Source organism: Centruroides vittatus, unplaced genomic scaffold (genome assembly GCF_030686945.1).
Source record: "Centruroides vittatus isolate TY-2023 unplaced genomic scaffold, ASM3068694v2 contig_694, whole genome shotgun sequence".
Taxonomy (NCBI): domain Eukaryota; kingdom Metazoa; phylum Arthropoda; class Arachnida; order Scorpiones; family Buthidae; genus Centruroides; species Centruroides vittatus.
The window spans coordinates 1260543-1278484 of NW_027122438.1; the positions used below are offsets into that span (position 1 = coordinate 1260543).

General features: G+C 27.4%; 2 protein-coding genes across 6 annotated transcripts in view; one reads left to right on the forward strand and one right to left on the reverse strand.

The window, feature by feature from the left end:
- Positions 1–12460, reverse strand: part of LOC136980331 (MAPK/MAK/MRK overlapping kinase-like) — a 32552-nt gene extending 20092 nt beyond the window's left edge. For all 5 annotated transcript variants that reach the window (XR_010881541.1, XR_010881540.1, XM_067276424.1 and 2 more), the window contains exons 1-4: positions 12350–12460; positions 12120–12160; positions 11702–11816; positions 8827–8916 (exon numbers count right to left, since the gene is read on the reverse strand). Coding sequence is in view for 3 of the 5 variants with exons in the window: in XM_067276424.1 (XP_067132525.1) it covers positions 8827–8916; positions 11702–11816; positions 12120–12129 (215 nt within the window). In the remaining 2 variants the exon portion in view is untranslated. The remainder of the gene's footprint in view (positions 1–8826; positions 8917–11701; positions 11817–12119; positions 12161–12349) is intronic.
- A 1010-nt stretch (positions 12461–13470) lies between these two features.
- Positions 13471–17371, forward strand: LOC136980376 (tryptase-like). Its single transcript, XM_067276478.1, has 7 exons — positions 13471–13545; positions 13694–13721; positions 14372–14430; positions 14513–14601; positions 14666–14928; positions 16324–16466; positions 17099–17371. The coding sequence occupies exons 1-7, from the start codon at positions 13471–13473 to the stop codon at positions 17285–17287; spliced, it is 846 nt and encodes a 281-aa protein (XP_067132579.1). The 3' UTR covers positions 17288–17371.
- Positions 17372–17942: the final 571 nt, after the last annotated feature.

Consider the following 17942-nt stretch of genomic DNA (forward strand, 5'->3'; position numbering starts at 1 on the left):
CTTTTTCCACTTTTGAGGTTTTTACTACTACTTTTTCGACGTTGTGTGGCTACCAAATCATATTTCATAGCTCTCCTTACCATTATTTCTATATATTATTTATATAGCCTGCTAATAACATTTTTATTATCTGTTAGTAGACAAATTTTTATTATAATTAATTATTTTTCTTTTCTTAATATTATATTATATCTTTCATATATGATATTTTTATATTTAATATAATTTTTCACGATAATCAATTAACATATATTTTAATACAGAAATTGGAAGAAACTAGAATGATTTTTCAATATAATATCAAAATGTCATGACTTTAAAATTAAAAGCATTAGTAAAAATAACATTTTGATTTTAAATATATTTTAATAAAACTATAGCATTAGCCGAAAGTCAAAACACTAAATATTTGATAGCCTATCCATTTCGTAAATTAGAAAAGAAATTTTTCAAGTAAACTATATTTGAACTAAACACAATCATGAGAAAATTTTAATACATTCTTCTTTTAAACAAGTCCTGATTAGTTTATTTAAAAGTCATACAATTAGTCATATTGATATACTCTGTAGCTTTTATATGTATTTAAACCGATGATTCTAAATAATTCACGAGCAAATTAGATGAATGGCGATGTAACTCAATTTATTTTACGAGAAACTCTTTTAATAATTCAAAAGAAAGTCTTGCCAAAATGTCAAAATCAATGGTCAAGTATCTTTTATTTGGAAGTTAATAAAGGAGAAAAATCCGTTAATTAATTTAAATAATGATTAGTTTCTATTGGTTTAAAGTAAATCCTACAAATATTCTCGAAAAATTAACCACTATATATTTTCTTTATTGGGAAACAAATTATACATCAACAAATTTATGTTTCTTTAAGTAATTATCTGTAGAATTACATTATATTCGTTTTAGAAAGTTATTATTTATCGACCTATTTCATAGCTGAATATAAAATTATAAACCAAATAAATAAAATACATAATTTTAACATAAATTAAGAACGCTGTTAGTCTAGAAACAAAACGCACGCTTACATGCAATCTGCATATAAACTCGTTTACATTTGCACGTTATATGTTTCTGACAAAATATAATAGGATAATCGCTGGAAATCATTGTCAAAACTTTCAAAGAACAAAAATAATCACACGATTGACTGACTGATTTTAGATCGAAAAAACGAGAACTGTGTTTAACTGCTGGGAATTATTCGGTAGTTTTTTTTCCTACGTGTGTGAAAGATGAGCAGAATTTCACGGAAAAGCTTTAGTCATGAGTTCAGTTTAAACTGCTTTGACGAGTAACCAGATGACAATACTTTTATGTTCTGAGTAATTTTCAGTCTGTCACACTCGAATCAACTGAGTGAGATTCTTGGTTTCGTTAGTTCTTGACCTTCAAATTATTTAAAACATGTACAGTATACCGAAAACTATAAACAGGTCGAATTTATTTGTTACTACAGATATTAGAAAGTAAAGATTTTAATAAATCTAATAAACAGTACATGTAAGATCTTGGCCTAATTATTTGATCATTTCTTAATTTTTAATAAAAGTGTATTTATGAAAATAATTTTGAAAAGCGATAAAATAGCAATTAGAATAGAAAGAAGCAAATAATTTTATATTTACTATTTATAAGCTGGTTTATGTTTAATATGAACATAAAATATCTTACAAAATACAGGGCGATTCATGAAGGACTGAGCAACTTATGTATAATATTTCCGTATAAAATGAAAAATGAGCATGAAACACGAACTGAACGATCCTGTATTTCATAACAAAGCAGTCGACAAAAGGATGTTTTACATTACATGTTATTCAAATGAGATATTGAACAAAGAAGTGTTCAGATCCAAGAGAATCACCCTGTATAATAATATTTGTTTGATTACCATAATAAAAACGTAAAACCTATAGATGTTTCTTTATTTACTTTAATTAAAATAAAGGATATTCATTTTTAGTAGTCTACTTACTCGCGCTTTCATAATAGGATCAATATTTTTGTTATAAATAAAGTTGAATATTACACAATGACATTATTTAGAAGTGAAATAAATTATGTTAAATTCTGAAAGTCTGCAATATGAAAATATCATATGCATTGTAAATAAAACAAAGAAAATTTTTGTTTAAACATACAACATTGAAATTGATATGACAAAAAATTGAAGATATTATCATTCAATATTTAAGTAAAATTTATATAATTATAATTTGAATTTAATTACAATATTATATCAATATTAATTACAACAAAAACTGTTAGAAAACACTGAGCCAAACCACAATGGGCCTTGGAAAAAAAAACCATGTTAGTGACTGTAAGGCAGAAAGAGCAAGAAAGGGAAAAAAAACCACTGAAACTGCAAAATTAAAATTCTGTTGACAAAGTAATAAATAGAATAAATGTACTATAAAAAATAATTAAATCAGCAGTCACGCAGTGACTTCCCGCCAAGTAAAAAAAGTCAATGACTGACTATATGTGAAGAGTTACCGATTTTCGGGGTCGATTTCCCTGCCCCCCAAACACCTGAAATAATTCCGAATAGCTCTTTCGAAAGAAAACTGTTTTATTAGGTAGTGTGCAAAATTTCAAGATTTTCTGTAATGCGGGTGCCGAAATAAAAGCAATTGAAAAGTGCATAAATTGCCAAAAATGCCTTTTCTTCTTCCGGCACTGCAGACGCTCGTAGAGAAAAAACTACTGATCAAATTTTAAACTTGAGCCTTTCTCGTTATCGGTGAGGTGTTGGCGAGACTTACGGGTCAATAGGTGAAAGTTCACGTGGATTTCCCATAGAGCTAATTCAGTTTTGCGGCTTAATTTTATGCTTATAAAGATAAAATTGTATGGAAACAAATGAATTTTATTCAAAATGTTACTCGGAATTACAAAAGTTAAAATTTATGCCAATTAAAACTTTTAATAACGATTTTTCATATTACATATTTTTCCTAACAGTTTTCTTTTGGTAATATAGGCTTGGCGCTTGGAGGCGAAATGTAGAAAATAATACAGGCAAAAATCTTGTGGGTACGGCTACCAAGCTCCAAGCTTATGTTTACCAAAGATAAACTCGTAATAAAAATGTTCCCGTTGTCTAAATTGTCATAAATTTTTACTTGGCGAAATTTTTTACATCTTGTTTGGATATTGCATATTCCTTGATAATACGTTCTCTGCGATTACAGCTTATGTAAGGCCAATAACTCTCATATTTCTCGGTGTTTTTACGGTAAGTTTATCCAAAATAAGCTTAAAATGACATGAAAATAAAATGATTAATATTTAAAAGTGCTATTTTATCGGATAATGTACTGTACTCGTACATAGATTGTTTAATAGTAATTAATATAAACATTAGTCTAAACTTATTGTTGGACTGTTATCCAAGTTGAGCCAAGTGGACTGTCGCCGTAATTTAAAATATACAGGTCAGAGCAAAAATTTATTATTGTTCAGCTTGTATAATATAACACACACATGATATTATACATTTTAACATTATATTACACAGTATAGTATTAGCGTTCTTTACTCCAGAGGATGTACTGTACATGTTTGGCAACCTGTTATGGACCAATTTTTTATTCATTGAGACTGAACGTATCTACAGCAACATATTCATTGGACTACTAAATAAATGTAAATATTAATGGCTGCTTTGTTGATAAAGTTATTTTGTCAAAAATGAGCCTGCTTAACTGTTTACTGCGAAACAATTTCGTTATGATTATGGGAAACAGCCACTGCTGGCCATCCAATACTAATTTTATACTATTACTGTTTGAAATGAAGAAAGTCTACCAGAGTTTCTTTCTTACAGTTCCAAAATCATATGTTGAACTTCTTACTTTTAATTTTTATATTTATCCATCTTTTAATAATATGCAAGATAACCCATTCAGTTATTTTCCTAATAATAGAGAGAGTTCATTTACATCATTTGTCGTAGAAATTCTTAGCAATCATTTAAACGCTTATCCATTATGCATATCCGTAATAATATCAGATTTAAATTATTAATAGTTTAGTAGATGCTCAGAAATATACTTCTTTATATCCAATAAACTACTAAATCCAATTTCTTGTTGTAACATTATAATAATAAATTCAACATATTTTTACCAATAGATCGAGAACTGTATGGAAAATGGCGTCTTCGAACCATAATTTGCTCAAAGCTTATTAAAAACGAATAGTAATTAAGAAAGCTTGAATTTTAAAGATTTCACTTATTCTATTTGTAGAATGTACGAGTTATAAAAATTAATATATGTTATATATACATTATCAATAGAATGAGAAGACTGTAATCAAGCCACGAAAAAGATTGTAGAAAACTCTTACCATGAAAAGTAGAACCATATAACTAATTAGAAATGTTAAAAGAAGTTTCGCAATAGTAAAATATCTGGAGCAACAAAAAAACGAAATTCTAAAAGTTAAACCTAATAGACAAAACCGTCTAAAAATATTTCCTTTTAAAATTGTGTGATGACATCAATTACCAACGGAAACCAATGAGATTTAAATGTTAATAAGGTTAAAAAAAAAAAAAAAGCTCTGTTTACACACAAACAAAATTGAATATTTTTATTTGTGTTGTAATTGTACGAAATATATTGTGTTTAGACTTTGTGTTATAACTGTGTGAAAAATTATTGCAAAAGTAACAAAAATAAATAAACAACGTAAAAGTGTCCACTAGTGGCCGAGTGGATGCCTCCGGTAGTCGTTCGCCTGACCAACGGCATGGCCACGTGGAGTTATTCTGGTTTTATTCGCGTGTTCTAATGTCTAATTTGGGCCAATTTCCCATAGAAAGTTTTTCTGGGAGGCATCGCCCTTGGCAGATCGCCCATATATTGCGTTGCTATCAAACCAAACAACTTAAAAACGTGTTTATTTTCTTTATTATTTTTTGCTATGGTATAAAATCTATAAATAGTAAAAACTAAGAAGAGCAAAATTAATGCTGTTCTTAGTTTTTGTTTTTTATAGTACATGAGAGAGTTGTAAACTAGTTCGTAATTTAGACACATTAATTATAAGCCAATTGCCAATTTTCTCTTGAGTCTAATCAAGTGACATGTAATACAGTTACGCACATTTTTATATTATCGTTTATATGAATACATGTGTAATTTCTTGTTTTATTATATGTAAATGTTATAGCCTATTTAGAGTATCTAAATTAGATTTTTTACGCAAAGCACTAACTTACATATTGGCCTGAATTTCTCATTATAAGTCTGATCTATAGTGGGTCAGACATATCCAGCCAGACTAATTCAGACTTATCCATAAATGTGGAAAAATATATTCCAATTTGATCTGAATTCATTCTATTATTTTTTATCAACAATTTCGTTATTTTTCAAAAACCACTAATTGTTTCATCGGTTTCGAATCCGAATAACCTTATATATTTAGAGGATATCTATGATAATGCTAGACGGATACACACCTACAAAATTTCCTAAAATCGATCTATCATACAAAAATTAATGATCATTAAACATATAATAAAATGGTGCAGGCAGTCCACGTGTTCTACTTTTCTTTATATTTTTGATTTACGAAATGAGCTCGAAAGAGAAATTTTTCTATCTTGAAATATAATTAAATCTGTTACAATGGATTTGTAGTCTGTAAGGTAACACATATTTCAAATCCTTATAATCTTGAAAATATACTACCTGAAAAGTGCTTTGATTTCACTTGTATTATTAGAAAGTTATACTAAAATCAGTTAAATAGTATTTATGAGAATTATTCAAAATTAACTTTATGTAGCATATTTTATCATTCAACCATCTGATCGCGGTTTTTACTATTTATTACTAAGAAAACAGATTTCATGAAAAATAGTGATCATTGCTGAAACGGTGCTATTCGTGATGAATCGTTGTATTTACCAGATAATTCACAAAACGTTGATTGGTAAATTATATAGGCTTTTGCAAAAAACCTAATTACATATGTAGAATCTTCAAAATGTAAATTAGCGAAAGAAATAGTGCTATACCAGGAAAAAAAAATTGGTTTCTGACTTTATGCAAGCTATATAAAAACTAAGAAAATCAAATGCAAATCATTGTCATCATTGGATTCCAGTGGGAATCAGCTTAGTAATTTTATTGCTAAAATTTGTAACTTGTTCCAATATTCACCGCCAGGGCCGGTTCTAGGGTTTTGAGCGTCCCGGGCAAAACAAAATTTTGCGCCCTTTCATACAAGAATGTACAAATTTACTGCAAATTAAAAAAAAGTAAAAAAAGGCAAAAAAATCAAAATTACACAATAAAAGACTGTGTAAAAAATTTATTTATTTAAAGCACGGCAAGTGTTGTTAATGCGAAGTTTACAGAAAGACAAAGTTATTTAATCATTAAGGCGTATGACAGGCGCCCAGTATCACTTTGACTATTCATAATTTTGTTGCTATTTGTAATTTATCAATTTGATCTCGTCTATTTTTTGAGTAGATTGTTGTGATACGTGATACTGATTAGAAATTATCTTTTGAAAATAAATAAAAATAAACTTTTTAGAGATTAAAAAGCATTTGTCTGCATCAATGTTGTGTGATAAAAGCCATAAAAATTCTTAGGTTTCATTATTTTAATTAGTAAATTTTTGTTTTTGTCTATTAATTTTTTTTTAATTATTATGAATTCTGACTATACAAATAGTTTTCTTTGAATAATTTGAATATTATTTATATCTGTTGACAATAATAAAATAATTAGCGGTGTGACCTTTATTTGGTATTATTAAAGAAAAAACAATTTATTGCTTGCTAAAAAAATCGATGTCTCATGAAAAATGATCAATTTTAATTTATAAAATCTAAAAAAATAATGAATGTAAAAAAATATTTTATTTTTATATCGGCGCCCCTCAAAATTTGGCGCCCCGGGCAGTCGCCCGGCTTGCCCGCCCCTTTATCCGGCGCTGTTCACCGCGTTAATTGCGCGTGCTACAAAAGATAAGTGCCTTAACCGCCTGGGCCAAATGGCCCAGGCAGTTAAGACGTCCGTTATCAGCCGGCTCTCCCATTGTGGTCCCGAACGAACCCACAATGGGTTTGGTGACTATAGGATCAAAAGATTAAAAATCCAACTTGTATAATTTACAATATATCTACCTTTCTAACAACACAGCTGTATAGTAAAAATTCCTGAGAATATCCATTGTAACTATTTAATATTCAAATAAAATCAGATTTATATTCGAATAACAATTCATTATCAATTAGGGCAATGCTCTTTTCAATTGTATATATTATTCACTTACGCACAAATTCTTTTTTAAATAGATTTATCTAATTTGAAGTTCTTTGGTCAGAATATTTTCTTAAGCTCTTATATTTATAATGAGAGATAGCTCATTTCTTCTCAGAAATTGAGGTAATTTTTTCTGTTTATTTTTCTTATGCTTTAAACTTGTTGCTTTGTTGACATTGCTTCCGAAGCTCAGTTTTATGCTTTTTTTTATGCTTTTGTGTGCCTAGAAGGCAATGATAATTGATTACAATTACAAAGTCACGCGAGTAATGACAGAAAATTTTGTATTCCTTTTCCAAATGCAATTATACATATAAAATTTTCGATAGGATGCATTTAAAAATTTCTAAAGCAAAACCACTTTCCTGTCATGGACAAGGATTTCAATTTATTTAAGCGGAAAATTTCTTAAACAGAAACATTTTAATAGGAAAAATTTACACCTATCTTGTGGAAAAATATTGGGACTTTTGAAATTAAACTTCTTACAAGGGAAACCTTCTAATGCGGAAACTTCATACTACGATTGCGAACCTTTCGAACAGATAGCGTATATCAAACAAAAATGAATTGTAATCAGTAGACCATATTTACAGGCCTACTGATTACAATTTGTCTTGATAATAACGATAGTTTGCGATACAACAAAATCTTACTTACTGGGCACAATTTCTATGAAAATTATAATTATCTTTTAAATTTCAGTTGGATAAATGTAATGCGAGAATGAAACGTTCCAATTTAAATGAAAAATTTTAATTTTATATAAATTGATTGGGAATGTTTAATTCATGAGAGTGAATAGATATTGAAAATTTTATTAGAATTTTCAGTTCATTTTCCATAAGGAAAATACAGCAAGTTCTTGCTTAATGTCGTTTCGTTATAACGTTGTTGAGTACATTTGTAACAATTATTGTTGTTGAATTTTCTTTATAAACAGTAAAATTGATTCTATGAGGTTGGAATTAAATGTGGAGGTTGCAAACGTGATCCAATAAGAAGCTAAACTCTTGTTTATATCATTTAGCCTATGATAAAATTAGTTTTGTTGTACAATACATCCCCTCGTTTCGCTTAACCTCACAATTTCTAAGACCCTATTGACGTTAATGAGGATTTGCTGCACTGTACATTTATAAATTAGATTTAGATATTTCGTTTGTTATTATAAGAATAACATCTCGGTAAATAAAAGATATAAGAAAATAAATACTGTAATTATAAATTATAATTATTAATTATTTAAGAAAATTTTAAATAATTATATATTTTGATACCCAAATTATTTTTATTTTATCCTAGTAATTAATATATATCACAAAAATATTAATTTATTTCTTAAACTAAGCGGTTTTAATAAAATATATATTGACATGATTGATAGAGTTCGTTTATTATATTAATATAGACTTTATATTTCCCAGGTGACACTGGATATTTGTAAAAATAATCTATGAAATAAAAAAAAGTTATATAAAAGTTATTTTACTTTTGTAAATTAACTTACTAAATAACATCATATAATTGAACGATATTTGAGTGTGGTGAAAGATGACGAAGAGCCTGAATTTCTGCGAGATTCAACACTTCCTCCGTACTGAAAACATAAAACAATTAGATTATAAAATTATTTTATTGCTGAAAATAAACATAGTGAACGAGTATTTTAAAAAGAAATTCTGTAGTGAATTCTAAAATAAACGGAAATAAATTATAGTTAAATTAGTTCAAACCGTCGATATTAAATGATGTAAGTTTTCAAATTGATCTAATTTTAATAAATTTACTGATTAATCTGTAATATTAATGTGAAACATTTAATATTACAGATTAATCATTAATGAGAGAGAATAGTAAATCACAATTCCATTTAGTGTATAAATTTCTGATTCTACCTTAATAAAGCAAAGAAGCGTAATTAAATACTTGCAATATGTTTTTTAAAGGTTAAAAAAAACGCTATTATTGGTCGTGTTTTCCGAGATTGGGAGTGGAGACGGTGGGATGGCCCCACCTTCATACAGATTTACACATCATGATTAAATTCTACATTTGGTTATGCTTATCGTGTTTTGGGGTAGGGAGGACAGTTGGAGTGGCCACCCCAAAACATCATTAAAATGCATCGTCATCGGATTTTGGTACATCCTGAAAGTTTCAGCCTTCTACTTTAACTAGAAGTAGATGAGATTTAAGTTGACACAAAGCAAATTGAAAGTGTTTAAAAATCACTTTGAAGATTATAAAATTTTAACTTAAGATAGTAATTAATTCTTAAATAAAAATACAATAAAGAATTATTTTAAAGAAAATTGATTTATTTTGAGATAGGAGAGATTTAGGGACGAATCGGACAATGAAATTTTAAAGAATTTTCTGAGTTACACTCTTATGAGCGGACAATTAGTTAGCCAGTTAGGCTAAGTCTGTATTCTTTGACATCACCGTAGTATTTCTTGTATTACACAACAATTTCCGGCTGTTGATATTACATAAGTGATATTAAAATATTGATTTTTTTATGCTATGACAATGATAAAATTAAGAATGATGAGATCGAAAATTTTGGATGAATGACTGTCGCTGTAAAAAATATTTTAAGTTAGGTGAATAATGTAATATTGATTGGTAATTCAGGGAAGAAAGTGAATACTAAAATGAAATAGTTTTGAAATTTTTTTTTTTTTTTTTTAGTAAGTTTTGAAAAAAGAAAACATGAAAATTTGACTTCAACTAAATGAAACAGGCTGAAGTACAGTAAATGTTGCTATTAAGTTACTGATATAATTTGAGAATGAAGTTAAACAAAATTGGAGTTGATTGTGTAAAGAAGATAGAATATCGTGTTTGTGCGACTAGTAATTTACCAATAAGATCAACCAAAGATTTTACAGCACAATGGTCAGATAGATATCAACGTTGTATATCATTTGATGCCAATAGCGAAAACTGAATTTACCAGATACGAATACTTATGTGGTAAGTTATATATAGTGATTATATTTTTTACTGAAGAAAGTAAACAAACTTTTTCTAAATATTACAGAAAAGTTTCAAATAATTACTAATTAGAAAGGAAATACTCAAATAGAGTCATGGATTTTTAGGAATTATTGCTTTATTGCTTTTGAGGTAAGAGCTTACTGCGTCCGGCGTTTAGCACGTTAGCAAGACAAGGATCAAATGAACAAGCAGAACAATTGAAGTAGTCTCTAAACATTAGACAGAAATCAAAAATATTTGGAAGATAAAAGGAAAATAAAGTAACCATAGAAATGGCCCAAAACAATAAAAAAAATGGAAAAAGAGGTCATGAAAATTCGATTCGGCTAGATGGAAAAGGGTGAAGTGATGATGATGATGACTAAAATATTAGCTTTTGTTTTCTCTTATTATATGTTAATATAGATTTCCTTTAACAAAAAAGAATATTATGACTAATTTTTCTATCCATTTCGGAATTTTTCGTTTGGATATGAATCTATTTTATATGAAGGTATTTATATCTTTTACGAAATCAACATTGAAATATTTTAAAGTGGCGAAAATTTACACGATTTTGTGCTACATACTCTAAATTCATATAATATAATATTAAAATAAAATCAAACAAATAAAAATATAATACAAAAACATTATTTTCAAAGCAGAATTTAAAAAATTAATGTCCTACTTCTGATATAACCTAATGAACAAAGTTCGTATCGTGACTAAAATAGCGTGTTTCAGAAGCAGTCAACATGTTCGGCCTCGCCTTGACATATTACAGACAAATGAGACCTCATTCAAACATTACAAACTATAAAGAATTAAATCATTTAAAAAATCCGATTAAATTTTATATTTATTGATTTGATTTTATTCGATTTGTTGAGTCTATCTCTTTTATTTATTAAATCAAATGATTAATACAGTGCTATTCAAATATTATTTAGGCCTATCAAATTCGATTTATCTACTCTAAATATATTAAAATTTTGGGATTAAAGATAAAATAAAATATATTGATTTTATAAGCGACACATTTCTGTTTAGTTACTAATATCAGAGGCCAATATTACTAGAAGCAGTGGGAATACTTACAGCTGATAAAATTACTGCATATATATATTTTAGCTCCACCCACTAAATGTATTTATCAAGATGAACTGCGAGCATACAAAAATAGTACCTTCATTCGTTTTAATTATATTAATCCCTATTTAGATTGTTGGGATCTATTTATTTCATACTGTAGTAGATGTTTACAATAAGTAAAATTTCGAATTTATTTATTATTAAATGTAAAAAATCTATTTTTATTTTACTAAATTAAATAAATTTGAACTTGTTTTTAAAATTTATTAAATCGAAATTAATTATTAAATAATTGTAATTTTTACCATGAAAATTTTCTTTTAAGTCTTTTACAAGCGTATAATTTTCCATCTTTGGTATTTTGACAAGTTAAAACCTCCGCGAAGCTACCTTCTCCCTTTTTACCAATGACTTTATATTCTGGAAAGAAATAATAATTAACCAATCAATCAAATCGAATGACAATGACCTCCAAGTTTTATCATTTGAAATTTAAATGAATTCTTTAAATTTTATCTGATATAATGTGTTAAATTCTTTCTTTTTATTGAACAATTATAGTTTTAATCTTTATATTTATATATTATATTTATTATTAATTATTCATATATATATATAAATATTTAAAAATTCTCTTAAGATTTGATATTTATTTAAGTTATATTTCAGTATTTTTTAAATGATTTATGACTGTAATAAAAAGATATTTCAGCAATAACTTACTCTGTAGCATATCTGAATTTGTTTAACTTTCATAAATAAATCTGAAATAAAGAATACTCTTTTTAATATTATAACATTGAAATCTTATGGGGGAAAAAAATCAAAGCATTAATAAAATTCCTACAAATGAAGATTTCAATATTATATTATCTAGAAAATACATAAATACATTTTATATTTTAAGCATAAATAAATGTAAAATTGTAATAATTATATAATTAAATAATTACCGAGTGGTAAATGAAAGAGGAGTGTAACGATGAGGCAACCAGCAGTGGAGCAGACGACAGACTGCGTGATAATCGCCCGGCTAACCGTTTCCAAGGAAACGGCGATTCCCTTTAGAAAATCATAAAATTCATATTTTAGGTCAAAGTACTATAATTTGTTATTATAATACATTTATTAGCGAAATTGTAAAATATTTTCGAAGAATTGAAGGTTTTCACCAATAGCACAGATTTCTATCTGTCGCTTGTAGTACTAGACATGGTGACGTCATTGATGCGTATTAGTAGAGGATCGATATTATTAAATTTTATCGCTTCCTCATCGAGTTTTCGGAAATTTACTACGTATTTTATATAACCGTAAAATGACTATGTTTATTACGTTCGTTTCGTTGGTAAAAATAATTATAACCACGTATAAACAATTTTCTCTTTTAAGAATTATAAATATAAGGAATATTTTAAGTTTATCTTATTGGAAAATGGAATCGTATTTAATAATTATGAAATAAAACGTTTTAAAAACTCATTAGAATCGTTTTTCGAATTTTTTTTTTAAAGGTCACTCGTTTGACACGCGCGCATGCTCAAAATGAAACGTTATCTGCATACACACTACAAATTAAAACAGTCTTTTACCATTATCAAAATGTGAACTTCCAAAAATAAAGCGTAAAAGTTTGATAATTAATTATAATGCTTCTAAAATAAAATCAAGTTTTTTAATTAATTAAAATAAATGTGTGTGTAAATATAAAAATTATTGATTTATTTTTAATTAATGCCATATTTAAAATTACTTATATTTTCTTAAGCGCTTTGTATTTTTATTTTGCCATCAGCAACATAAAGATAATTTCTTCGAAATATCGTAAATAGGTGATCGACCCTTACATAAAACTGAACATAAATCATTTTATAATTGCGCATTTCAAAGTTTATATTGACAAACGAATTCAAACTGTCAATAGAAAAAAATGAAAAAAAAAAAGTTATAATAGAATTTCTTGGAAGTTCATACCAACTGAGGCACCAACTGGTAAAATTTATTTCAATGCGGAAGTGAAATCTTTCCTTTTATACCGGTTTTGAATCCAATGTTTTCAGAGACAGTATTAAACATGGTAGATAACTTTCCTCTCAAAATATTTATACTGCTTTGCATTATTCATTCCTTTGCCAATGCAGATACTGAAGTAAGTATCGCTTTCATTATTAATTTTTAAATAGTTTTGAATTTTATTGATTTTACATCGTGTTTTTGTCTCATTAATCAAAAAATTTCTTTAATTTATGAAGTGCTTTTTTTTTACTAGAAAATAATAAATGGATTTTCTTTTATAGGCGAAAAATGAAACTGTTGGGCCACCAGGTAAGATAAAAATCGATAATACTTATTAATATGAATAATATTAAAAATAAATTAATTTGTATACGATGGGTCATTTACCTTATCTTTTTTTTTTTGGAACGATAAATATTGTTTCGCGTGCATTGAGATTTTTGTAAACATCTTTTTATACGAATATCATCTAAATTTGTATAATTACAATGATTTATAAACCCTACAGATAATTTTTAGGACGGTAATAAGTTTACTAATTAACTTTTGTAAATATATATAATGTACAGTACACTGCATTAAACTACACTGATTTTTAACTTGCATTTAAAATAATTAACAAGAATAAAATAATAAGTGCGCAATTTTAATTATATTATTTTTATTGCGTATTTTATTAATATTATAATCGTAATATAAACATGTAGATAATTATAAAACGTAATTTACAAAATAATATTAGGTTATAATAATAAGGTAGTTATCCATTTCTAATTGTGTAGTTGTTAGATATTATTATAATAAAAAATTAATCTATTAATTTTAATGATATATTGTAATTTAGAATTAAAGAGACGTAGTCGGAAAAGTTTAGTAAATGTTTACTTAATTTCATTAAAATTAGAAAATGTTTTATATATATAAAGTTTGTTTTCCACTAATATTTTTTATTCTCTTAGCTGTGGACAGTTTTATCGTATTTGGTCGTCCAGCCTTTCCAAACGAATTTCCTTGGATGGTGAGCGTAAAGATTTATTAGCAGTTATTTGTCAAATGCTTTATTATTTCTTAGTTCTTTTTATGTATTTCTTTTTCAATAGGCTTCTCTCCTTGTCGATAAAAGATTTTCTTGCAGTTCATTTATAATTTCTCCTAATTATATAGCTACGGCTGCCCATTGCGTTGTTTCGTAAGTAACTTTTCTATTAAAATACATATTTTAGTATAAAATTCAAAATTTTCAATACTTATAGAGGAAGAAAAGCTCGTGATCCAAGCGTTTTTTCGGCTGTTGTTGGAAACATACTCAGAGATGGACCAGATAAAATAGTTCGTTTTTCGGAAGTAATATCGCATCCTCGCTACGGTGTTCAAAATAGTCATGACATTGCTCTTCTTAAACTAACCGAAACGTTAACTATTAGTGATAGTGTCAAACCCGTTTGTCTCTCGTCACCTGATCGTTCTTATGAAAGACAATGGGCTCGAGCCATGGGCTGGGGAAGAGTGCATACAGGTAATAAATTATAGTATTTACATTTATCGATAATTAATCATTTATCGATAAAAATTTAATTTGATGCAATTAGAATTTTTATTCTTTTTGATAACAAATTTTTTTGTAAATATAAAATGAATATGAAATTTATTTCTAACAATGAACCTTATATAATTTCAAAGAAACATTCAAAACAAGTATAAATATTTATATATTTTATGCAAATTTATTCTCTGTATACAGTAAAACGATTATCGATTATCTCGTTTAACCTAATTTTCTGTAAATACACGTTGCAGTTTAGTGTTTCAACTTCCCAAACACAAATCTAGTATTGTTTTCAATATATTGGAGTTTTATCACATTTTCCACAATGAAATGATAATATAATTACTAATTATCTGGAAATATATCGGTCGAGAGATGTATTTACAGGTTTAAAATCTATCATTCTTCAACATCTTCAATATGACGTTCCTTAAATGCCTTAAAATATCATACGAGTATTTACAGAAAATAAAACTTCAGAGTTAAATTATTTTAAAAACTACATATTCTGCATAAGAAACAGCTTATTCAGTTAAAATATTTATCATTGCAGCAATCATATTTTAACTGAATCAGCTGTTTCCTCTTCACATCAAAATATGATGCGTAAGATTTGAATTTGTTTTCACTTTTAACAGTTGACGCATATATTGAAAAAACCCAGCAACGAGTTGCATAACTTTCCCGGCAAACAAATTTAAAATCGTGTGTAGCGTCACCTATTATGATATTTTACTTAAAAACTTTATATATTATTAATTATTATAAAATGGCAAAAACCTTAATTTTGAGGGTAAAAATGAGTTATATATATACTTGTAAATGCTAATAACGAGTAAAATCTTCATTAAGTCCGACATCATTCGAGACAGAAAACATGACCCCTTCTATTTCTTTTTTTCTCGACCTTTAACCATCAAAATTTACCAGCATCAATCCTCCTAATACACAAACCTCTCTGCACAATTTTAGAAATTTTCGACGAAAGGCACAAGCGTTATTAAGCTTTAAAATAGGTAAACAAAATCGAGCTTCCCATACAGACAACCCCCGAAATAATTTTACATTTCTTGACGTTTGAAGATCCCGAGTCCAAAAATATAAAAATCTCGGGGGCCATACTTTCCCTCTGTTATATATAACTGCCGGGAAAGTAAAAACGAGGTTCAAAAGCATATGTATGAAAAAGTAAATAACAATAATAATATAATAAATTAATAAATAAAATATATAATATAAATATAATACAGTAAATATAAATGTTACATACAGTCTAATAAAGTCAACATTAAGTTAATGTATAGTATTTTAAAAGATTGTAAGTTTTAAATTTAAAATATATATATATATTTTTCTTCTTGACAGGGCTTCCATCAAGTTTTATATTATTAACCACTCCTATGTTGGTTAGCACAAATACTTATTGTCAAACAGCCTTTCAGGTATTTCGAATTCTTGTCAATGATAATCACATTTGTGCTGGAGGTCATTTATCAGGAGTTTGCTTCGTAAGTATTCTAACCTACGCTTATAGTTTTATCATTAGATCATTTTAGGAACTATTTTTTCTTTTTCTGGCTACGTTTCCCTTGTTGAAAAGCCCAACCAATAATTCACAGAGGAAAATTAATTTAAACTCTATACAGTTTAGTAAAATTTTCTAAACTCTCTCACATTTAAAACCTTCAAAGACGAAGGTTTTAAATTTAGAAGGCTTTCTATATTATAGAAAATTTTCTTGAATTCCTCCCAATCGAATCACTGATCGAAAGGAATATCTCTTTGAATTCGAATCTCTTCTTTTTTAGATAGATTATATAATAAAATTTTATAATACAGTTATTTGTTTTTATTTCATTCAATAACTAAAATGAGTAGAATATGAACTGCATCACTCAAACCTGTTTTTGTGCGGTCTTTTTTTGTGCGATTTTTTACTTGAGCGATTTGTTTTGTGTAATTTTTTGTGTGCGGTATATGAATTTCAATCAAATTGGTATACTGCACAAAAATAATTGCACAAAACACATTGCACATATAAAAAATCGCACAAAAAAGACCGCACAAAAACAGGTTTGAGTATACTATTATAACACTTTATTTCTGTATGTAATAATTTCTATGATTTACTAAAATGCAGGGGGATTCGGGAAGTCCTCTAATAGCGACTGTGAATTCGACCAGCGTAGCCATCGGTGTTACATCTTTTGGAACTTTCCTTGGTTGTTCTGTACTTGCAGTTCCCGAAGTATTTACGTCAATTCCACGTCATATTGAATGGATTCGAGAGAACACCGGAGGAAATTCCAGCGATATATGTGTCATTTAAAATGAAAAAAAATATTATTTATTAATTTATAACGTTCGGAGTTTTTATAATAATTTATTGAAAATTTTTAAAAATTCGGTTTTATCATCCTTTTATATTATTAATATATGCTAATAATTTATTTGTAATTTTTAAAATAAAATTAAAAATGCAAAAATTCCGCTGGCATTTCTTTCTGTAAATAATAATGGGTAAGTGTAAAAATCTTGGGATCAAGTTAGTCGTGTGTAAAAATATAGGCTTGACTTTTTGTCTTTTTTTGCTGACAATAAACACGAATATCAACTAATGCGAGAGATAAACTGACAAACAATGGCATTCTGATATATATTTCAATACAGTACTTTTAAGCTCGACTTCACCCGGCCTCCCTATTGTGGACCTGACCAAACCCACGATGAATATTGAAAAAGGCTTCGTGTCCACAGGACGAAGAGAGTTTAAAAAATTAAAAAAAAGAAACTTTTACAAGAACCTCATTAGCATTGATAAATGAGTTTATTAAATAAAATATTACCATTAATAAAAACACTTTTTTTTAAATTTAAACACTTTCAATGCACGCGATTTTGGTTTCTGAAAATGCACAGTATATAGGCCTATTCTTAAAACAAAATCATTACCCCACAGATAAGAAATAGATCGAAAGGTTACA

Excerpts from the sequence above, each read along its gene's own strand:
- LOC136980376 (XM_067276478.1), top strand. The coding sequence starts at position 13,471 with ATGGTAGATAACTTTCCTCTCAAAATATTTATACTGCTTTGCATTATT. Across the intron at positions 13,546-13,693 it reads TTGCCAATGCAGATACTGAA|GCGAAAAATGAAACTGTTGG; the intron begins GTAAGTATCGCT and ends TTTCTTTTATAG. Across the intron at positions 14,431-14,512 it reads CAAACGAATTTCCTTGGATG|GCTTCTCTCCTTGTCGATAA; the intron begins GTGAGCGTAAAG and ends CTTTTTCAATAG.